We start from the raw sequence: 25148 nt of genomic DNA on the forward strand, positions 1-25148 counted from the left end.
AAATTAGTGAAATACGAAGATCTAAAAATCGAGCTGCAACGACTCTGGCATAAGCCAGTGAAAGTGGTGCCAGTGGTACTTGGCACGCTGGGCGCAGTGCCAAAAGATCTCAGCGGACATTTGAAAACCATCAGAATTGAAAAAATCTCCATCTGTCAATTGCAAAAGGCCGCTTTACTGGGATCAGCAAACATAATTTGCCGCAGTCCTAGGTGCTTGGGAAGCGCCTGACTGGTGATAAAATACGAAATCCAGCATAGTGATCTCGCTTGCTGTGTTGTATTGACATAATAATAATAATAATAATAATAATAATAATAATAATAATAATAATAATAATTATTATTATTATTATTATTATTATTATTAAAAAAAAGAAAAGAATGATCACTACTCCATAATACAGACTTGGCATGAGCTCTTGCCAAATTCCTAGGAAGAGCTCACTTGCATTTTCATACAGATTTTAACCAAGAACGAATTAAAACGTAGATGGTTGAGAGACTTTAATCACAATTATGAATGTTCATTGATAGTTCCCCCGACTATGCAATGGCATCAGTAGCAGGCTGCTATTGGTAGGGATGAGGATGCTGCGCGTGCACCTTAAGAACATAAGAAGAGCCAGGATGAATCAGGCCAAAGCCCATCAAGTCCAGCATTCTGTGTCACACAGTGGCCCACCAATTGTACATGGGGATCTTGAGCAGAAAGAGAAGGCAAGACCCTCCCTTTCCCCTGACCCCCAACAAATGATACTCAAGGGAATCCTGCCTGCCTCAAGGCAGCACCTTCTGTTGTCCTGCGTGCATGCACGCACATCCAAGCATGTTTTGGCTTCTGCGCATATGCAGGAAGTAAAATCTCGTGCATTTCTACAAGTCTATCCCAGTAAACTAATGGGATTTACTTCCCTCAAAAGAATCACAGAACAATAGAAAAAGGTTTTCTGGCCCAAAGCAGTTTAATCACAACATATTGATTTGACACTTTCAAACTTTAAAAGGTCACCCTTAAAAAAACCACACATTATTCTGACAGCAAATATTGACTGTTTCCAAACTGTATTATCAGTCATCTTAATGTTTCTTTTTAAAGCTACAGAAAAATTAGAGAACACATCATTTGTATCCATCTTAGGTGATATAAAATGTACAAAGCATTCCCAAATTATGAGTCATACTGTATATCAAAAGAGTTGTAGTTGTGAAAATTGGTGGGTTCTATTGAAAGCCCCTATAAATCAATGCCAACACCATATAAAAAAGTATTAACTTGCATGATATTTGCCTTATCACTTTGTACCCAGATTCACCTGCAGAATGGAATAAACAATTATTTTATACTCAGAACAGATACAAAAGAAAATGTTCACACACAAAATGTGTTTCCTTTTATACAGTGTGGTACCTAGCTCTTAAGAATCATCAAAGTAGGTGCTTGCCTTTAAAGCTGCCAGTTTGGCAAATGCTTGGAAATTAACATTTGTCCAATGTGTTGATATCCTGAAGATAAAGACAACTTACTATATTTCCAATATTTATGAAAGACACCCCTCTTTTTTAACATGATACTCTTCTACCCAATTGAAGTATTGACCAAGTACAGTGACACCTCTACCTAAGAACACCGCTACTTAAGAACTTTTCTAGATAAGAACTGGCTGTTCAAGATTTTTTTGCCTCTTCTTGAGAACCATTTTCTTCTTAAGAACCCGAGCCCAGAAAAAATTCCCAGGAAATTTGAGAGCAGTACGAAGGCCTGGCCAGTTTCCTGCCATTTCCCCTTTAATCCCGGCCATCTCAGGCTTTTCTGGACCACCAGAGGAGCCTTTAGGTGGCACTTAAGGAGGCTTTGGCAGTCCAGAGCGAATGAAACATTTTCCTTTCTCTGGTCGCTTGGAGAGGGAATAAACCTCCTTCTCCTCCCACTCAAATTCCGAGCTTTTATTTCTTTCTAATGGGTTTGCACACATTATTTGCTTTTACATTGATTCCTATGGAACAAATTGCTTCTACCTACAAACTTTTTTACTTAAGAACCTGGTCACCGAACAAATTAATTTTTTAAGTAGAGGTACCACTGTATTGTCTTCATTGCTTTTCTTTTAAATTAAAATTGTTGACCTAGACAGCTGAATGATCTGTATCGTTCAAAAAATCTCATTTACAAATGAGTTTTATTTATACTCCGAATTGTTCCTATTTCTTTAGGCCACTTTCATCAATCAAACGATCAAGTAACAATATTTTAACCTTCGAAAAGAATAAAAGAATTACTGTCATCTTTCGGCTGACAGTGCTAGAGAATCAAATCCCAGGAAGATTAAACCTTTTAAAATGGTCTCCCAGGAAGAGTTTCTCAGCTGCCGAAAAGATAATAAGATCACAGGTTCTTGGTTTCTATTCATCTGGAAAACATATAATGCAAAAAAGTCAATAGACTATTACTGTTCAGTAATAACAGTACAGCTAGTCCTCGAGTTACAATCGTATGGAGCCTGGTCATCGCAATCGTAAATTGTGAGTCATAAAACAAACAATGTGGTCATAAAGCGGCCACTCTGGTCATCAAGAGGACACCACTGGCCATTAAGTAAACCAATAGTTCACTATCAATGTGTTTTTGCCAAAAATTGAAAGTAACTTCCAGATTTTGGGCAAGTCATCATAAATGCACTCATGTGATGCCGGAAATGCGGCCATGTCACCAAGTTTAGTCAGGTGACTGCAGGGGGGGACCCCATCACTGGAACTCTGAATATGGGTCATACGTACTTCCATGGTAGGTCTGTTGTAACTTCAAGCAGTTGCTAAATGACTAGCTATAAATCAAGGCCTGCTTATACTGTATGATTGTTCAGTTCTATAATTATGAGATTAAAATTTGAGTTACATAACTAAAATCTTGCCCTGAAGTCACCTTTTGAGATTTGAAAACATAATTATACCAATGAGATCTGTCAGATCAAATTGTAAAACATAAATGACAATAAAACCCCTCCCCCTCAAAGATTGAATAAGAATGGTCCATATAAAACCACGTTCCCTTGCAAACGATGCTAATCTTCAAAGACTATGATTGGCTATTCGGGAGGTTTATTTATTTCTGCTTATGTTTCCAGCGGCTTGTAGTGTCAACTGAAATGATACGAAGAAAAATTGATAGCTGTGGGCTCTTTCTTCTACGCTCCTTCTCACAACGTTAGGCTGAAGATTGCTTCGTTACTGCATCTTTCCTAGTTGGATCTTTTTCCAGGCTTCAGAGGCTGTAAAAATGCAGGAGTCAAGAATCCCAGCCACAGTAAATGTTCCACCAATGATGGCACAAATCTGAAATGGGTAAAGAAGGAAACATTAAGTACTGTTTGCCTCACACTTCCTTCCCCACAACCCTCAGAAAGACCTCAGGCATACAGCTGCTTGGTTTTTCTTAAGTTACTTTTTAGTGAAATGTGGATGCTGTCAAAGTCCCTAGTGAAAACAATGTCCTCAAAAGGGGCTAAGTGCAACCCAGCCGTGTGGGGTCACTCACGAACGCGAATCCTAGAAAGAAAGCTTGGACACATTGTCTTTCTCTGGGTGAAGTGACATGGTGTAGAGCCATGTACCCCTTTATATTTGGGAACTTAAGGAAATGGGGGATAATTACATATACATGTCAAATGATACATCCAATAGCATAACTTCAAACGTATCTTTTGAGTTCTTCCTTTTCCCATAGATATCAAGAAACAATTTCCTAGAAAACTCTTCCTAAGAGCAGATGTTCCTCACACCTAATTTCTCTGAAGTCTTCTGCCCTATCTCACTAATCTTCCTTAATCACCCTGTCCCGCCTGTTGTATGCTTCAGGCAATGTAAATCCCCCCCCTTTGATCCTGTCCAGAGTGGTGACAACTTTGTTTATTGTTTATTTGAGCCCTTTTGTTTCCCTGTTGTAATTACCAGGAATGCAGATTAGGCAGGTTAGTGCCCTTCCTGTCCTGGGTTATAGAATTAGGGTAAGCAGAGTATTTTTATGCTAGAGGTCCAGATATGTAATTATAATACAATCCTATTCTAACATTTATGCTATACTGCAACAGTGAAACATGCTAGATGCAGTTAATGTAAGTTTAATCAATGAACTGAATAAAATTTTCGACCCACCTGAATATGTTAAGATGTAAATATTTCAAGAAATCAATAAAAAAATATGTACACACACAAAAAAATGCAACCTTTTCTTAAATACAGCATAAAACACCTTAGTGTTGTAGTTTGTTTTTCTGAATTCTTTAGATCTTAGTAAACATTCCCCTTAAAAAAAATCACCAACGTGTGCTTTTCAACCCCATGTTTACCTTTCATGTTGTTCTTCCTGATTACATTAGAACCACATTAGGTTGAGATCATGTTATTTTAGTGCCCAGTGTAATACAATATAGCATTAAGGATCTTCCCAGCTAATCGCTCCATTCATGCAGAAAACTACACTGGGGTGATATTTGCTGCCCATTCTGCTTTCTTCCACTCCTTTCCTCCCGCCATTGTGGCTGCTCCTAGTTACGGCTGTCTAGTGCTGTTCAGGTTCTTTTGAGTAGCATTCTTTAATCACTGCTTTAGGAGTACAGTATATCTAGTGGTGGGATTCAATTTTTTTTTTACTACTGGTTCTGTGGGCGTGGCTTGGTGGTAGTGGGTCATGTGACTGAGTAGGTGTGGCCAACTCGATGTCACTCATGCAAAGGCAGAGCAGCACTTTGCTGTGAATGACTTAAAATTGGCCATGCCCACTTAGTCACATGACTGATGCTGCAGAGACAGAGTGATTTCCTATGTACCTCCCCCCCCTGCCATTTGGGCTGACAAAAAAAAGCCTTCTTGCAACCCGGGCTGTAAAATGCATGTCTGGGGCGGAGGAGCAGTCCTCCTTAACAAGCTGTTGCTGCAAGGGTGGGTTTTGTTTTGGGGTGTTTTGGGTTTTTTTTCAGATGCACAATTTTTTAAGGAACAATTTCTGTGCCACCAAATCTTACTCTACCTCATTGTTGCAGTGCTGTTCGTTGCTGCTGGGGGGCTGCCCAAGTAAAGAGCCACACCAATCAGGGCAACTGTGAGGAGCAGGAGCAGAAGCCAAGGTGTTCACTGCCAACTTCGCTCTCTCTCGCTCCTGTGCATTCTTTCCCGTTCCGGTTCGGTGCTCCCAGTGTGCACAAGGAATATGAAGGGAGGCAGACACCGTGCGGATCCATTTTAAAAGTCAGAGAACTTTGCTCAAGACTTCTCGTGTATTCAGGGGCAACACTACTCCCAATGATAAGTTTGGGAGTGATCTAACAAAATGACTTCTAGCTCTTCAAGATCGACTTCAAGAGCACTCCCAACACTTTACCCTTAGATTATCTACAGTTGACCTATCCAGATTCCTAAGAGGTCAGTAAGGGGCGAGTACAAGTGCACTAGAGTGCCTTCCGTCCCCTGTCCTACTGCTCTCCTATATCTCCTATACCTTTCTTCTATTCCCATATCTCTTCTTCTATTCTTTCATTGATATGTTTTATTTCTATATCTTCTCTTCTATTCTTTCCTAGATATATTTTACTATGAGTATCTCGTCTATAACCTTCATCATGTATTTTACTATGTGTATATAGATATATACCCACTAAAACCCTCATTGTGTATTGGGCAAAATAAATAAATAAATAAAAAATAAAAGAAGCCAAGAGACAAAGTAGCGGGGCAACAGTGCATGGGCAAGTCCCTCCGGCACACAGAGATGTCGCGTGTCCTTCTACAGTCCCCTCCCGGATGACAGCCAAGACTTCAGCACCTTCTCTTTTCCCCAGAAGCGCAGGGTCTCTCCTGCCTTGGCTTCTCCTCCTTCTCTGGCATACACAGAGTGAACAGGCACACATCTCATGCCCATGCTCTGTCTCCTCACAGAAGGTCCCAACACTGTGAGATGTGTGCATTGTTCTGTGTGTATGCCCAAGAAGGAGAGGAAGCCAAGATTGAATTTTCCTGCCTCCCTTCACAACAGAGCTGCTCGAAAGGCAGCTCATACGGCTTCTCCCTTTAAGCTCCCCCCCCGCTCACCCCCCATATCGAAATACCTTAAAGAGACAGGCTGCAGCGGCTGCCTTCTGAAAAAGAGGCCTGAAGTCCCGTCACCCAACACCGCCGCCCTGTTCTTCACGCTGGCCATGCGTGACCCCATTGTCTGCCAGTGCTGCTCGTGGCCTGCTGTGCTGGAGGTACTTACCAATGCACCGTCTGCTTGGAGAAGGTCCCAGAGCCATGATGTGTGTTTGCTGTGTGTGAGAAGGAGGAAAAGACTTGGGCAAAAATTTCTGCCTCCCTTTCCAGCAGAACTGATTGGAAGGCAGCTACCACAGCCTGTCCATTTAAGTTACTTTGGAGGGGGGGGGGGAGACCATAAAGGGACAGGCCACAGGAGCTGCCTCCTGAGTAACTCCACTGTGAAGGGAGGCAGGAAAGTTCAGCCTTGGCTTTTCTTCTGGCATACACACAGAACAAACACGCACATATCTCATGTCACCGGGACCTTCTGCGAGGAGACATAGAGTTGTCAAGTCCCTCTGGCACAGCAGGCCGTTCTCCTGGTCAGGTCAATGGGTTGCAGAGGCAGAGGATGAGGGAGCAGCATGCGGCCCGAGGCTCTTGGGAAGGCCTGAGCCAGGGGCTGGTGCATCCCCTGACCTGAAGTTGGGCGCAAGAGGCAGTATGTGGGTGGAAACCCTGGGGAAGGCCTGAGCTAGGGATGGTACATCTCCTGACCTGAGGCAGAGGGTTAGTAGGCAGCATACAGACAGAGGCCCTTGGGAAGGCCTGAGCCAGGGGCTAGCGCAACCTCTGAGCCCTGATCTGAGGTGCAGGGCGAGTGGGTAGGCGGCAGATGGGTGGAAGGTGAGCAGTGTGGTCGGGCGGTAGGAAAAGCAAGTAGAATGCTTGGCTGCATAGCTAGAGGTATAACAAGCAGGAAGAGGGAGATTATGATCCCGCTATATAGAGTTCTGGTGAGACCACATTTGGAATACTGTGTTCAGTTCTGGAGACCTCACCTACAAAAAGATATTGACAAAATTGAACGGGTCCAAAGATGGGCTACAAGAATGGTGGAAGGTTTCAAGCATAAAACATATCAGGAAAGACTTAATGAACTCAATCTGTATAGTCTGGAGGACAGAATGAAAAGGGGGGACATGATCGAAACATTTAAATAGGTAAAAGGGTTAAATAAGGTTCAGGAGGGAAGTGTTTTTAATAGGAAAGTGAACACAAGAACAAGGGGACACAATCTGAAGTTAGTTGGGGGAAAGATCAAAAGCAACATGAGAAAATATTATTTTACTGAAAGAGTAGTAGATGCTTGGAACAAACTTCCAGCAGACGTGGTTGGTAAATCCACAGAAACTGAATTTAAACATGCCTGGGATAAACATATATTCATCCTAAGATAAAAATACAGTGTTCCCTCGATTTCCGCGAGGGATGCGTTCTGAGACCGCCCGCGAAAGTCGAATTTCCGCGAAGTAGAGATGCGGAAGTAAATATACCATTTTTGGCTATGGACAGTATCACAAGCCATCCCTTAACACTTTAAACTCCTAAATTACCATTTCCCTTTCCCTTAACAACCATTTAGTCACCATTATTACTGGTATTCACCATTGAATAATGATCCTGATATTTATAAACATAATTATTTATTAACAATAATTATTTTTTTTTGTTATTTATTTGCAAAAATTATTAGTTTGGTGATGACGTATGACGTTATCGGATGGAAAAAACCATGGTATAGGAAAAAACCGCGAAGTATTTTTTAATTAATATTTTTTGAAAAACCGTGGTATAGGCTATTCGCGAAGTTCGAACCCGCGAAAATCGAGGGAACACTGTACAGGAAATAGTTTAAGGGCAGACTAGATGGACTATGAGGTCTTTTTCTGCCTTCAGTCTTCTATGTTTGTATGTAAGAGCCAGGTCTGAAAATTGGCTGAGCCTTACTGTGTCTTACTGTGTCCACCCCGAGGTGGCAGCCTAGGATGGCCTGGAAGTCAACTTGGCTTGATCGGGGCTTGTTGCAAGTTCATTCATATAGGGAAATCAAGGCCATGGCGGAAGGCAGGGAGCAAAGGCAGGCGAAGGCAGGCAGCAATGGTAGGCAAGCAGGTGAGATGAGGAGTGACCAGTCAGGACACCATGACCAGGCAGGTGCAGGGATGGCCAGAAATGCTACCGGTTCACCTGAACAGGTCAGAACTGGCTGAATCCCACCACTGAGTATACCTGAACAAACTCAGTGTGCCTCACTCTGATATACATGTGTGGGATTCCTGCGATGCAAGGCAATAATCGAATGGAATTTACTTCTGGATAGATGTTATAGCAGCCTTCTTCCAACTGGATGCCCTCCAGATACGTTGGTCTCAATCCCATTAAGTGGCTTGGAATTATGCTAATTGTAGCCATCAGGACACTATGTTAAGAAGGATGTTTTATCTCTTTGGGCTACATTTGATAAATTTGATAAACATTCTCATTCTTGTACACAGGACTTGTAAAACTGAGATTAAAGAATAATTATTCAATTGTGAAGGGAAGTAGGAATAAGGTTGCAGCTAAGGTTATAAATAAACTACAACAAAGTTTATTTAGGGATCATTCAAAGGAATAATTCCACTGAAAAACGTGACTTATGACCATTTTTCACACGAGTGTTGCAACATTTCCATGGCCGTGTGATCAAAATTCACTCATGTTTATGACTCATGTTTATGAAGTTTGACGTGTCACTGTAATCTTCTAACAAGCAAAGTCAATAGGGAAGCCAGGTTCACTTAGCAACCATGTTACTAACTTAACAACTGATTTGCTTAGCAACTGTGGCAAAAAAGGTTATAAAATGGGGCAAAACTCACTTAATACATGTCTCACTTAGCAATATAAATTCTGAGCTTATTCATGATTACAACTTCATCAACAGTGTTTGTTTGTTTGTTTGTTTACTTACTTACTTACTTACTTACTTACTTACTTACTTACTTATTAGATTTGTATGCCGCCCCTCTCCGAAGACTCGGGGCGGCTAACAACAATATAAAAAGACAATGTAAACAAATATAATATTAAAAATAATCTTAAAAACCCCAATTTAAAGAACCACTCATACATACAAGCATACCATGTATAAATTCTATAAGCCTAGGGGGAAGGGAAATTTCAACAGAAGCAGTGGGGGAGGAATTGCTCTGGGTGTATTTTTTTCATTCAGATATTTGTGTCCAGTGAGCTCAGTGAGATGGAAATATGTTTCCGTTAAAAAAAGAAATATGTCAATGCATTTTTCAAAACACAACTTAAATTCTGGGAAACAAAAAAAAACACAGAAAGAAATAGAAGAAACTGCTCTCTTTACATTTTTTTCTTTTTGCAACGTAAAATGTTTTTCCCCAACTAATCCTCTAAATTCATTTACCCCGCCTTCTACCAAAATGAATGCACAGTTACTTTTTAGGGAACATAACAGCAGAATGAGTTAGGTAATTTCAACCAACACAAATCAGCTGACACAAGACGTTTTAAACCACAAGATGGTAGAGGAGAAATTCCTGATGCATCAAAGCAGGAAAGTATGACTTCACTTATCTAAACATAGGAAAATATAATTCCACTTCTATTTTTTTTTTTTTTTAAATGAAACACCCTTACACAGAGCGAATTCTCTGAACGGGTAGAAAAAACTGGATTTCTTAGTATAGCCACCATTTCATTTCAATAATTAAAGAGCTAGGACATTTATTACATGAAATTACACTACGTCATGATTATACAACAATCAATAAACATGATTAGGCCAAAAGAATATTCTGAATTGTGTGCAGACCTTAGTCACAAAAATATAAATAATGATCCAGTTCCTCTTCTGTTGAGCCAATCAATAATTTTTGCCTGGGCCAAAAGGCTATAGCCCTCTCTACAATCATGACAACTCCAATTCAACTCCAGGTCGATCATGATGCAGTAGTGGGACAGCAAAAATGATGGTGGACTGGAGAATAATTCTGCTAGGTTTGAAATGCCTGAGATACTTTGCCCTATGAGTCTCCTTTAGATTTTGTCCTAGCATAGAGGTTTTTATTTAAACATAACAGAAATGGAAGAATAGTATTTACAAGAAAAAAATCTAGTAATGATAGAAAAATGTATTTATGTATTGGACAAATGAATTTTAAAAAAAGGCTGCTATCACTAAAGCACATATGAACAGGCATTGTCCCTTCGATAAAGAACTTTAAGCCTAAAGCTAGAACATGATTGTTTGTTGACTTCATACTTGATTACCATTAAAAAACAAGCCAAGATGTGAGGAGTTCAACTGGATCCTGGTGCCAAAGAAGCAGATTCAGAAATGGAAGAATGTTAAAATAGGCAATCCTCTATTATCATATAGAACAGATCAGAAGCCTGGACAAATAACAAGGCTCATGATAAGGGATTGATAAAGAGCACTAAAATAAAAAGGCAATCGGCATTCAAAGATCCCACAAATTACAACAAAGAAAGGATTGAAAACACAAATTTAAATTTATTTTTTTGTTTTATACTGAATGATTTATCGGAATAATGTGTAATATGTGGTCCTTCAGATGCCGCCTAATTCCACAAAGTCATGATTTCCTAATGAATAAACTGCATTTCTCTCTACTACTGTATAGTAGTATAATGAGATATAATAAAGAAAAAGAACATTTCACTATAGTACATACAACCAAAATGGAGCCTGCCAATTATGGTTATATGTCATGATGGTCACAAATTGACTTGGTCACACGACCACTCAAATTTTATGACCATTTTTGTAGCCATTGTTAAGAAAACACAATATCTGTAAAACAAACTCTAAAAAGCCTCTCCCTTTTTTGATTCTGTAATATTATAGTTCTAGTGTTGTATTTTGAGAGCAAGATTACAATGTGTGATGAAAATAAAATCTTTGTATACTAGAGTTGATATTTGGGAATATTATCTGTAGCAGTACAAGTTTTAGAATGTTTTATAAAATGCTACATTAAATGCTACTACATTAAAATTAAATTTAAAAATCCACAATTTAACCTCCCTCCTCACTTAATGTCTCAGCCTTTAGGCTAAAGAATCCAATACATTCCCATTGTCCTATCTGAACAATTTTCTGTTTTCTGGATGCATCTAGGATCAGCAATGCAGCTCTTTTCTGACTTAAATCTAGCATATACGCTCAGATTATGAATAAGCAATAACAAGAGGGTAACAGTAACTTACCGTCGTAATAAATCTGTACAAAGGCTGTCGCCTTTCTGTGTACTTCACTGTAATAGGGCTCAAATCATATCGAAACCAAATGGCTGGAATAATGCGTCCTGTGTGGCTATATGCTACATATTCCTGAAAAAGGATTCATGGCAGAGAATAAATATACCTATAAATATATATATAACAGACACCTAAGAATTCTGCATACATCTACTCACTTTCCCTGAGATACTGATAGTCTTTGAGATGTTTATTGGAATCCAAGTTAACTTTAAAAAGTACATCCTTCAAAATCAAATTGGGCTTAAACTAGTAATGATTTTTTAAAGATACTGATTTCACTCCACATATGACTACATCTTGATCTAACTCAGTTACAGATAGTACATAATTAGTACCTCTTTATGCAGTAAAGTAGCAGTTACAACTTTCTGGGCTATGTGAGGGAAAATTCACATTTTGAGATCCTGTAATTTTAATTCCTGAAGTTCAAAAGGTTAGAATGGCAAAATTTCCCCAAACCGGTGAGTAACTGAAGTGTATATTAAAAAGATCTTGAGAAACAATGAAAGGAATAGGAGTAATTATTTTAAAAATCTAGAACGTAGCATTATGAAGTCAGGTCGTAGGAAATCTGTGCAAAAGTAAATTCTTTCATATGAGATTAGCAAGGTTGAAGTGAATTACAGTGAACCCTCGATCATCGCGAGGGTTCCGTTCCAGGACCCCACGCGATGATCGATTTTTAGCGAAGTAGCGGTGCGGAAATAAAAACACCATCTGCGCTTGCGCAGATGGTGTTTTTGCTTCTACTGCCGCCCGCCCTTCGCCCGCCCACCCCGTTGCTCGCGCAACGGCTTCCCTGGGTGCCCGCGCGCTTGGGAACATCCCAGCTTTGCTCCCCAGCTGGGAAGCGGATCTAGGGAGTCCCCACCGCGCGTGCGTTGCTGGGGAAAGCGCGCGCGCTTGGGAACATCCCAGCTTCGCTCCCAGCTGGGGAGCGGATCTAGGGAGTCCCCACCGCGCGCGCGTTGCTGGGGAAAGCGCGCGCGCTTGGGAACATCCCAGCTTCGCTCCCCAGCTGGGAGCGAAGCTGGGATGTTCCCAAGCGCGCGCGCTTTCCCCAGCAACGCGCGCGCGGTGGGGACTCCCTAGATCCGCTCCCCAGCTGGGAGCGAAGCTGGGATGTTCCCAAGCGCGCACGCTTTCCCCAGCAACGCGCGCGCGGTGGGGACTCCCTAGATCCGCTCCCCAGCTGGGAGCGAAGCTGGGATGTTCCCAAGCGCGCGCGCTTTCCCCAGCAACGCGCGCGCGGTGGGGACTCCCTAGATCCGCTTCCCAGCTGGGGAGCGGAGCTAGGCTGCCCCAAGCTCGCGCGCGCCGCCCGCCCGCCCACGCTGTTGCCGGCTCCGCTTCCCAGCTGGGAAGCGGAGCTAGGGTGCCCCAAGCTCTCGCTCCAGCCCACCGCCGCTGGGGTCTTACGGGGCAAGAGGGGGAAGACCCAGGGAAGCCTCTGCCCGGCGGGGAAACTCCACCATCTACGCATGCGTGGAAGGGCACGCATGCGCAGATGGTGGAGTTTACTTCCGGGTTGCAAACTAGCGAAATAGCCCTTTCGCGATCCTTGAGGACGCGAAACTCGAGGGTTCACTGTACATCCATTTTTAAACATTAGGGTTTTTTAAAGGAAGCAAATGCCCTGGATAGAGAAAATTATACATAAGGCTCTATCATAAGGATCTATCTCAAAATCCATTAATTCGGCCATGCTTCAAATATATTAGACAGTTACTCACAAAGCAGGAAGCAATGATTGGCCCATCAATTTATAGCCTATGTCAGTTTATCAAGTATTCATACATCTATCCCTTTTCCATGTTAATCTGCAAATAATATTTTCATTGCCACAGAGTTGAAAATATATATTTGAATATTCATATCTAAGTACTTCATATGATTGGATATGTTTTTGAGCTGAATTTCTCATTCCTATCAGTTTGACTGCATTGAAATTCATACAGGTTAAATGTACTTCAACTTTACTTTTTATTTTCTTTTTTTCTAGACTTCCAGAAGAGGGTGCTATATGTACTGTAAATGCACATTGAAAGAGCAACAATGACACAAGACTGGAAAATAGCATTAAATTAAGCCTTTTAGAAAGAGATGTCTTTACCTTATTGGCTACAGTATATTGGTATGAGTATCGCTGTTTGCCGCTCATGTCTTCATACACAGTAGGAACAATCTTCAGTATATAATCATGAGAAGCAAGGGCTGTGTAAACAGAATATACAGTGGTACCTCATGATACGAACCCCTCACCATACGAACAACCCAAGATACGAACCCGGGTTTCAGAAATTTTTTGCCTCTTCTTACGAACTTTTTCTGTCTTACGAACCCGCCACCGCCACCACCGAGAAGCCCCGCCGCCCGGCTGACACCTTTTGAAACAGCCGGGGGGCTTCTCAGCGTCCTCCTGAACCCGAACGCCAAACCCGAACTTCCGGGTTCGGCGTTCGGGAGGCTGCCGAGAAGCCTCCTGGCTGTTTCAAAAGGTGACAGCCGGGCGGCAGGGCTTCTCGGCGGCCACCCGAACCCAAACTTTTGCCGAACTTCCGGGTTTGGCATTGGGAGAACGCTGAGAAGCGCCCGGCTGTTTCAAAAGGTGGCAGTCGGGCGGCGGCGGTTTTTTGCAGGGTTTTTTCCCGTTGCACGGATTAATTCATTTTACATTGTTTTCTATGGGAAACAATGTTTCGTCTTACGAACTTTTCGCCTTACGAACCTCCCCCGGGAACCTATTAGGTTCGTAAGATGAGGTATTACTGTACCTCTTTTTAAGAAATCAAAAAATAGAGAGACTCTTCTGGTGTACAGATTTCAAAATACAACTCTTGAACCTGGCTTAATCTGTTCAGAATTATATTAATTTATAACTGAAAATAATACACAATTGTCCTATTTTTTCTCAATGTACAAGAATATATCTAATTCTTTTTGTTGTTGTTGTTGGATTGCCAGATACTCTACCAATCTCAGTAAAACGTGAAAAATCTAATTTGACTAAATGTTGAAAGATTATTCTGGTTTGCAATGCTCAATCATACATTAGAAAACTTTCAATACCAACTTAACTTATCCAATGAATTTGAGGGTATAATTTTACATATGTTCAGTCTTACCCACTTGAAATTCAAATAACTTTTTTTTTTAAAAACAGCATTACATTTATGTCATAGAGCAGGGGTCCCCAAACATGGCCACTTGAATACTTGTGGACTTCAATTCCCAGAATTCTCCAGCCAGCTATGCTGGCTGGAGAATTCTGGGAGTTGAAGTCCACAAGTCTTCAAGTGGCCATGTTTGAGGACCTCTGTCATAGAGCATATTACTGCCAATGAAAGGTCATCATATTTAAAGTTGAAGAAATCATCTGTTTGAAAGGAAGCTAGATAGAAACATGAGGTTTTGAAACATAATCTCACAGCAAAGATAGAAATTCTGTAGGACAGGAAATAGTCTTTTCAGTATAGCTAAATGGAATTACTATAGTTTCAAACTACAGTTACCTTAAAGTAGTCTAATTTATTACCTCCTATAAGTAAATACAGAGGGAGGAATGCCAAGCAGAAAGACGTTGGCTAGGACTAGACTTATTTCCTGATATATCATATTTTTCAGAGTATAAGATGCACCTAGATTTTAGAGGTGGAAGTATTCTGAACCAAATGGTGTAATAATATATTATTTAACAAAATACCAGTGTAGCAGAATATTTTTTACAACCACGTACACTTTTTACAAACTTCAAGCTTGACAGCTTTAAGACTTGTGGACTTCAATTCCCAGAATTCCTGCTCCAGTCATACTAGCTTAGGAATGGGAGTTGAACTCCATAAACCTTAAACTTGCCAAGTTTGAATACCCTTGCACACATAACCCCTAACCCAGGGGTCTTCAAACTCATCAGCTTTAAAACTAGTGGACTTCAACTCCCAGAATTCCTGCTCCAGTCATGCTAGTTCAGGAATGGGAGTTGAAGTCCACAAGCCTTAAACTTCCCAGCTTTAAGACTAGTGGACTTCAAATCCCAGAATTCTTCCTCCAGTCATGCTAGATGGGGTAATTAGAAAGTGTGGGGAAAGGATCTGTGAAGCCTGCAGGGAGCTCCTGGGTGTTGCGGGATGGCAAAAATGCCTCAATTTTTGTTAACAGAAAAGGGCAATTTTTCACCCATTTTTTCACAATAATGGAGGCATTTTTGTCTTTCCCACATCCCCAGGAGCTCCCTGCAGGCTTCCCAAACCCTTTTCCCACCTCATTTTTGCCAAAAAAAAAAAAAAAAGGGGGGGGGGGAATGGTCTGTTTTTTTGCAAAAATGGGGCTGATTTTCCCATTCCCCAGCACCCAAGAGGTCTCTGCAGGCGGGGCACTGGGCTACAGGACAACAAAAATGGCTGCATTCAGTGTATAAGATGCACTGACATTTCCACCCTCTTTTGGGGGTGGGTAGGAGGTGTATCTTATACTCCAAAAATATGGTACATGATTATTAAAACTTTGCATCCCTGCCCTGGCTCCTTATCTTTGTTTCTTTCCTTCCAACACATATTTACATACATGGAAGTTTTGCACGGGGAGATCTATGAAAGACTGACTACATCTTTTCTGATTAACTAATTTTATTAAAAGACTTAAGCTTTTGTGAACTGCAGCTAATCTATGAAGGTCAATTCCAATAAGTCTTCTGAAGTTGCTCTTAGAGACAAGTTTATAATATCTTCTTCGGGTATCAGACATGTCTAATAAACCACAATAATCAACAAATCTCTGGCTGCAGAAGCCATCAACAATATAGAACATCAAGAGATCAATTTTTCCCAACCTGGTACACTTCTGATGTACCTATATATAATTCCTAGCATGGCCAATGACTAAGGCCAGCTGAGAATTATGTACTGAATTCAAATGTACCTGAAGACTACCACACTAAGGAAGTGTTTGTTTATAATTGATCTCTTTTATAGCCTGGGATATCAAATCTGTTCATGCCAAATTTATTTCATTGCTTAAGACCACCAATGATACAATCGGATTAGCTTTTGTAACCTTTTCCCATTATGAATGCTAATACAAAATAAATTGAACACCACAAATTGTACATACGATTTGAACTGAGTTTGTTTGTTCCCTCCAGTGCATTGAATGCTCCATGAATGTTGGGGACCTGACGAGAGAAACACCACAAAATATGTACTTTGCACTAAATATGCGATTTTTTGTTCTCCAAAGAGTAATAAAATCATCCTTAAACAGAGATATGAAGAAAAGGAAACACAAGGGAAGAAACCTCTTCAATTTTGATACAGTTTTCTATTGATGTCATCATTAATACTTGTGAACAATTTTTTTGAATTTCCAGAGGCTTTGTAAACAAAGTATGTTAAAGCAACTGAAGCATCCCAACGTATCTTTAATACTTGGCATATACAGTGTTCCCTCGATTTTCGTGGGTTCAAACTTCGCGGAACGTCTATACCACGGTTTTTCAAAAATATTAATTAAAAAATACTTTGCGGTTTTTTCCCCTATACCACGTTTTTTCCCACCCGATGACATCATATGTCATTGCCAAACTTTTGTCTGCCTTTAAAAAACATTTTTTTAATAAACTTTAATAAATAAACATGGTGAGTAATAATCTAAATGGTTCCTAAGGGAATGGGAAATTGTAATTTAGGGGTTTAAAGTGTTAAGGGAAGGCTTGGGATACTGTTCATAGCCAAAAATAGTGTACAGTATTTACTTCCGCATCTCTACTTCGCGGAGATTCGACTTTCGCGGGTGGTCTCGGAACGCATCCCCCGCGAAAATCGAGGGAACACTGTATTACCTAATGTTATAAAGTTAAATTCTGAGCATACAAAGATAAGTCAAGTATCAAAGAATTTCATCAAACTTTAATAAGATTTTTTTAATGAAAATGTTGAAATATCAACTTTGATTAATTAAGGTTTCTAAGTCCTGTGCTTTACAAAAGCAACAACTGATACAAGGGTAACACTTATAAAAGGATGGTGCAGCTGGTTTTCTAAAGGGGCATTCAAATTATTAACACTCTAAAAGATTTGCCCTGCACCAAGTGGCACAACATCTACCGAAAGATTACGCAGAAACATGACCGCAACTGTTTTTGACAGAACTTCATTCATGGATGTGAACATCAGAACAGCTCATTGAGAAGCAACATTTTAAAAAAAAAAAACAGAGCCAATGCCAAGTGATGAGCTCAGCGAATCCATTACACTACAAAGACAAAACACGTTCATGATCTGGCCTGAAATATAAAACCAGTGAGGATATAAATTTATTTTCAAGTTTGAGGATATCGATTTTAAGGCAGTTTTTTCTTTTCAAGACTAACAATCTGAAGACATTGCAAGAACCCCAACTAGCAATCAGAATGAAAGTCCTCACAACACATGGACAGATTCAACTGCAGTTCCATTGGAAAACTGTGAGCATCTTAGATCACACTATATCAAAAAATGCTAGGGAATTTCTGGAAGATTTGTATTCAGACAAATGAATCATCAATAGACACATAGAGCTAAACCATATGTACACACCATTCAAACAATAAAACCATATGTACACACCAGCCAATAAAAATCCAAGAAAGGAATGAAAAGACTAGTACAATACTCTCTGGCAGCCAACCAGAGATTGATAACGACAAATAAAAAGAAAACAATAACCTAATCAAGAAACTAAAAGGATAAAAACCCACCGACAGGGCAAGCTCTTGTATAAAAATGGAGCAAGCCCCACACTCACTAGCAATGATGAATGTTACCTAATCAGGTAATGGAGCATCTGCAACCAAAAAACATCAATTAGGAGAGCACAAAGGACTTCATTGTTGAACTCTGGGCAACATACATTATCTTCTATTCATATTGATCTATGTTGCATCAGTGTGATTGCAACACTTGCAATACTGTGTCCAGTTCCACAATATGGAAATGATGTTGAGGAACTGGAAAACATGCAGAGAAGAACAACAAAGGTGGTAAGATGCTTAAAGGCTAGATCTGTGTTTCTCAACCTTGGCGGTTTGAAGATGTGTGGACTTCAACTCCCAGAATTCCCCAGCCAGCATTGCTGGCTGGGGAATTCTGGGAGTTGAAGTCCACACATCTTCAAACCGCCAAGGTTGAGAAACACTGGGCTAGATACTACAAAGAACAACTAAAGGGATTGGGTGGTGTGCTTAATCTAAAGAAGTGAAGGGTAGAGGAAGACATGATAGCAGTTTTCCAACACGAGGGGATGTCACCAAGATTGACTCTCTATAGCACCTGACAGTAAGATAAGAAACAAGGGATGGAAAAATTATATATAGATATCCAAATTTGAAGTACAGTAAGAAGAAACTTCCTGATTATGAGAGGCACTAAGCCAGTGTTGGTGAACCTCTTTTGGCTTGAGGCAAATAAAATACATCTTCATATGATGGCGGCTAACAAAGAACAGAACAATATAAAATGGAGAATCTGAGGAGGACGGATGTGATGCATAAATGACGTGGCAGGATTTTACATCATAATAGGAGGAGCTAATAAAACACACACACAGTTAACTATTTAATTACTGAATGACTCTGAATGTCTGTAAATGTCTCTGGGACTGTCAATACTCAGCGTGATAGTGTGCACGCGTGCGATAGTGTGTACGTGTGTACCCACACCCATAATGCAATGCCCTCTCCCCATACATGCACACAACCCTCAAACTGCCCCACACACATGCTTACAACCTACAGCACTACCCACACACACATGTGCGCAGGCCTCACTGAAGGCCCTAGACTTCTGGTAGGCCCATTGGTTCAGGGGGCTTTCCTGAAGCGTGGGGAGAGTGAAAACGGCTGAAAAGAAAGCAGAAAATCAGCTGACTAGCGCTCTGGAACTAACATAGAGCAGCGCCTCGTGTGCCCTCAGATATGGCTCCATGTGCTACCTTTAGCACTCGTGCCATAGGTTAGCCATTACTGCACTAAGCAGTGGCACAACCTTAACTCCTCTATCAAGGGTCCCCAAACTTGGCAACTTTAAGACTTGTGGACTTCAACTCCCAGATTTCTCCAGCCAACTATGCTGGCTGGAGAATTCTGGGAGTTGAAGTCCACAAGTCTTAAAGTTGCCAAGTTTGAGGACCTCTGTCCTAAACTCATAGATGTTTCATCACTGGATATTTTCAAGAAAAGATCAGACAGACATTTTGTCTGAAATAATCTGAAACAGGGGAGTAAAGTAGAAAATCTCCATGATAAAACGTATCAGGAAAAACTTAATGAACTCAATCTGTATAGTCTGGAGAACAGAAGGAAAAGGGGGGACATGATCGAAACATTTAAATATGTTAAAGGGTTAAATAAGGTCCAGGAGGGAAGTGCTTTTAATAGGAAAGTGAACACAAGAACAAGGGGACACAATCTGAAGTTAGTTGGGGGAAAGATCAAAAACAACATGAGAAAATATTATTTTACTGAAAGAGTAGTAGATCCTTAGAACAAACTTCCAGCAGACGTGGTAGATAAATCCACAGTAACTGAATTTAAACATGCCTGGGATAAACATATATCCATCCTAAGATAAAATACAGAAAATAGTATAAGGGCAGACTAGATGGACCATGAGGTCTTTTTCTGCCGTCAGTTTTCTATGTTTCTATCCCTAGCAGTTTTGCTTTATATTGCATTTTTACCATGTTTACCTCTCTTTCTGGACTTATCCTGATACTAAGATCCCCAATCCCAAACCTTTGTGTTACAGATTGTGCAATGTTTCCCTACCCGTCATTCTCTAGCTATGTTAGGAATGGAACTCCCAAAACCTCTGGAGTTGTACTCCCAACAGATCTAGAAGATGCTAGGTTGTGTGAGGCTGAGAAAGAGCACAATATACTACAGTTAGATACGCCAGTAAGTGCATACCAAATTTAAAAAAATACTAAATACTCTTTTTATCTTGTAAGACACCCATCATTCATAGAGAAGACAAAGCTTTAACAAGCTCCCAAATCTACTATTAGTTACAGCAAAGAAGACAAACTATTTAAAACTATTCTTGAAACTATGTGTGAGATCAAACACAGTATCTGTCCGAATATACTGTACACACACACACAAGAAAATATAATGCGCTACCATAATACAATTAAGCAAAGAATTCCCCAAAGTAAACAATTCCTAAGGGACAAGAAGAATAGGAATCAATAACAAAGTAAATAATTCCAAACTGGAGTTTTTGTAGCTGAAAGAATAAATCTGACTTGGTATTAGCAAAGGCTATTTTAAACAGGTTGCAAAATAACATTCAGAAAGCACCTTGTTACATAAAATTATGTTTTGCTCATGGCATGAAGTAGCTTAGTTTTCATTTCCACCCAATCTTTCTTTTTCAATTGTAAGCATAGATCACATAATTGCATCAGATATTCCAAGCAGTTGTTTCTAGCAAACAAAGGAGACATGCACAGATGAGCTCATTCTTACTGGCTGCGTTGCACAAGTTGGCAACTCCTTGCCATTTACAAACAAATGGATTTCCATCTGTGTAGTATGCATGCGTTGATAAGCACCCTTCCCATTGCTTGAAATAAATTGACCATACATAGGCTTTTTTCCTGATGCATTCACCTGTCACAATAGAAATGCCTTGCATTTTGCTAGATACAATTGTTTAACAAGGTGCACAACCTTCTTGAGAGCTGTAGCTCTGACAACTCACCTGCAGCTTGTCACCAAAGGAGAGTTTGTAGATGACATGTGTCATATCAGGATTTTGAGGCTGTGCAGTGGCACTATGTGTGGAGATATGAAAATTCCCCGGAACCTAAAAGAAAGCAAAGCTCAGTTTCTGTTGTGCATAAAACCATCAGCAACCAATGTTTGATGTATAACCTGAAAACATTTATAATCAGGGATGGGCTGCTACAGGCTCACCCAGGTTCACCCAGGTTCGGGAGAAACCACAGCTAACATTATGGCCAGCTCGGCAAACCACCAAATCCCAGCCGTCTGGCCCCACCACCCTTCCCCTCCCAGGAGTCTCCACGCAACCCGTTTTGGATGTGAGAATAAGTGCAGTGCCCACGCGGAGAGTCAGGGAGGGGGAAAAACAGGCCTTCCAGAAGGAAGTCTGGAAATGGGTAATTTCTGGCTTCTAGAATTTGGGGGAGGCAGTTTTCACCCTCCTATAGACTTTAGGAAAGTCTCCAGAGCCTAGGGAAAGCAAAACATCCCTCTGTGGTGCAGGAGACCCACTAGGCCAGTGATGGAGAGCTTTTTTCCCTCCAGTGCTGAAAGAGTGTGTGGGCATGCTATCGCGCATGCACGAGTGCCCACACCCACAATTCAATGCCTGAGAAGGGTGAAAACAGCTTCCGCTGCCCCCTGGAGGCCCTCTGGAGGCTGGAAATGGCTGTTGCCCAACTTTTGGTTGGCCCAATAGGCTTGTGTTTCACCTTCTCCAGGTTCCAAAGGCTTCCCTGGAACTGGGGGAGAGTAGAAACGCCTTCCACCATCCTCTTGGAGGCTCTCTGGAAGCCAAAAACGCCCTTCCAGAGCCTCTGTGAGGGCCAAAAATCAACTGGCCGGCACACACATGCATGTTGGAGCTGAGCTAGGGCAATGGCTCGTGTGCCAGCAGATATGGCTCCACGGGCCACCTGTGGCCCCCGTGCCACAGGTTCGCCATCACTGCACTAGGCCATGCCCACCGTGGCCATGCCCACCCAGCAACCGGACAGAGAACCAATTAGTGAAATTTTTGAAGCCCACCCTTGCTTTTGATCCCTGGAAGATGCAATATCAGCAATGACTGGAAATGTTTGAAATGCTTATGCAATTAAATTTAATAATTTAATTTAAAAGGAAAAAAATCTCAACAATACAATGGATTCTTTTCGGGTTTCGCAACTAGTCAACAAAGAAACTAGCTAATATGAAAAACATGGTAAAAAAATAATAATGCTCTATCAAGGAAAATACTTACACGGCAAAATGAGCAACACTGATGGCACACCATTTTTAGGCATATTCTAACAGGAGGGGCAAACAGGAGGCATGAGTTGGCTGTACATCTTTATTCTTCCAACAACATGCTCCAGGCTCCTTTTTCTACCACCCCGTGGAGTCACAGGTGGCCTTATAAGGCTGGATAATCTAATGCCACTCCACCCACCCCACAAAGCAGGTCTGATTTTCCATTGCTGCTAGTAAGTGAAACTGGGGCTCTCCTACTCCCATCCTGAGAGCTGAAGATCCTCGCTCTTTAACATCAGGATGCTTCTTCCCATCAGGGTGTCATTCTTCATTAGCTAAGAGGTCCTTGGAATAGAAGGTAGCATTGTACTATTTTAGGTTTAGAGCTCTTTGCCTTGTGGTGACTCATAAGCCAGAAGATAAATGTTTTGATGAGAAAAGGGAAAAAGCAACATGCAGACTTGTTATGCTCTTCAGAAAGTCAGAATCAACTCTAAAGCACTTTAAAACCCTACATTAATTTTACTCCTATCATTGATGAACCAAAAATTGAATCTATCAATATAGCATTATTTCTTCTTTCTGTCATATCCTTTACCTTAGTAAATACTACTGTGTTCCCCCAAAATAAGTACCAGGGCTTATTTTGGGGGGATGTCTTACTTACCTTAGGACCATCATAGTCAGGCTTCTCATGCCCTGACATCTGTTGCACCACTGACTGACGTCTTCTGCGGCCACTTGCAGCCACTCACAGCCAAATGCCACATCACTCAGTATGCCGGTGCCCCTCCTCAAGGCAGCAGGCTGCATGGTGTGTTGTGCCATTCTGTACGCAAACAGTGGCACTGGCGCAATGATCCATGCGGCCTCCTGCGGTAAGTGGTGACACTGGTGCAACACACCTCGCGGCATCTTGCCATGAGTGGCGGCACTGGCACAATGTACCATGCCGCCTCCTGCTGTGAATTTGATTTTTACGCATCTGCCTCGTCCCACGTCATACAACCAGAAAGTGTGCGTGGCTTAACTATACCTTATTTTGGGGGTGGCGCAGGCATGAAAATCAGGCTAGGGCTTCTTTTCAGGGCAGGTCGTATTTTTGGGAAACATGGTATATCCAATTTTCTTTCCTATATTCATTTAGAACTTGGGGCTCTACATTTAGTCAAAATAAAATTCCAGTTTAATTGATGAAAGATGTGTCCTGCAATTAATGATTATTATTATTATTATTTTTATTTATTAGACTTGTATGTCGCCCCTCTCTGAGGACCTGGATACATGACACTTTCTAAAGTATTTGTTTTAATGCAAACATGTATAAAACTTCAAGTAGTATCAAAATTCTTAGAAAAAATATTTTCTCTTTTCAGACAGAACAAAGAATATTTCTCCAATGATGTCTGGCTGCATACATATTTATGACAACAAAAAATTGCAAGCTTCTTTCTTCTAAATTATTGATTTATATGCAGAGAGGGGTGGCATACAAATCTAAATAATAATAATAATAATAATAATAATAATAATAATAATAATAATAATAATATATAAATAGGTAACAGTAACAGTTACCAACTGTGAATTGGTAATAGTTTGTTAGTCTTAAAGATAATAGCTAATTATGAAATCATATTATTATTATTATTATTATTATTATTATTATTATTATTATTATTATTGGCGTATAGAATTATTACAGTAGTCAGGAGACTACCAAGCTATTGAAGATTTGTAGTTTGGCTGCCTGTTTCCCAGATCTGTTAGATACACACGTGTGTTTCCTACAGTGTGCTACAGGAGCGCAAAGTAGCTTTGCTCTAGAAAGACAAGTTGCTCTGCAACATCATCCAAACCCCCTCCCTCCACTAGAGCTACTTTGCAAAGAGGTGCCACAATGTGGAAGGTTCAAAACAGGCAGGAATCTGATTGCCTGCACAGAACACCAACTCGTCTCCCCACTGAACCTATGGTATTTATCTATTTGCATAGAACATGCTGTCAAGCTACAAGCTAAGGTAAGTCTACAAGCTAAGGTAAGTTCTCTCCACCATGCAGAGCTAGGGATTAAACTGCTGGAGTAGAGACCATCTCCAGTTTCATTAAACCATTGAGCCACCAGTCTTTCATTATGAAATTATGTGACTGTATTACAGGACCAAAAGTTGGAAGGAACCATTTAGAACATCAGATCTAACTCTGCTTAACTCAGAAATCCAAATTAAAGCATTCCAGTCTAACTCTTGCTTGAATACACCCAGTGAAAGGAATCCCAACTTATCTAAGAAATTGGTTGTACCATCAAATTGCCCTTGGTATTAGATAGTCCTTTTCTAAATTAGTTTTTGATTAAATTTATTATAACATAAAACAAAAATAGAGACATATATAAAAAGGGAATAGGGGAAGGAAAAGAAGGGGAGGAGTAAGATGTAAATAAAAACAAGGCAGTGACTTCCAACTTTTTTCAGTGCAATAGATTACAAAATAAAATTAAAACCTCAATTTTATCACCAAGACCTAAAATCACAGTTTCATTTTTTTTTCTTTTTACAGCATGAAGTCCAGAAGCAGTTTCCAAATCTCAGTCCCACTCACCCCTAAAATTCATTTGGAGTTTGCTTTCCTGTAACTGGCATTCATGATTAATAGATCATGACTTTTTTTCCCTGTAATTTTTTTCAGATGTTTGAAATTCATCTTTTACTACTTTATTTTTCCTCAGTCTTCTCGTTTCATTTTAAACATTGGTAATTCCTCCCATTAATCTTCACCGAAACTTA

General features: G+C 40.6%; 1 protein-coding gene across 1 annotated transcript in view; it reads right to left on the reverse strand.

The window, feature by feature from the left end:
• Window positions 1–945: 945 nt before the first annotated feature.
• The window catches only part of ERGIC1 (endoplasmic reticulum-golgi intermediate compartment 1), a 116911-nt gene continuing 92708 nt past the window's right edge, over window positions 946–25148 (reverse strand). Inside the window, exons 6-10 of the mRNA XM_070739402.1 lie at window positions 21107–21211; window positions 16479–16539; window positions 13483–13583; window positions 11316–11438; window positions 946–3332 (exon numbers count right to left, since the gene is read on the reverse strand). Of these exons, the coding sequence (XP_070595503.1) occupies window positions 3225–3332; window positions 11316–11438; window positions 13483–13583; window positions 16479–16539; window positions 21107–21211 (498 nt within the window). The 3' untranslated portion in view covers window positions 946–3224. The remainder of the gene's footprint in view (window positions 3333–11315; window positions 11439–13482; window positions 13584–16478; window positions 16540–21106; window positions 21212–25148) is intronic.

The sequence above is a fragment of the Erythrolamprus reginae genome, chromosome 2 (genome assembly GCF_031021105.1).
Source record: "Erythrolamprus reginae isolate rEryReg1 chromosome 2, rEryReg1.hap1, whole genome shotgun sequence".
NCBI classification, from domain to species: Eukaryota; Metazoa; Chordata; class Lepidosauria; order Squamata; family Dipsadidae; genus Erythrolamprus; species Erythrolamprus reginae.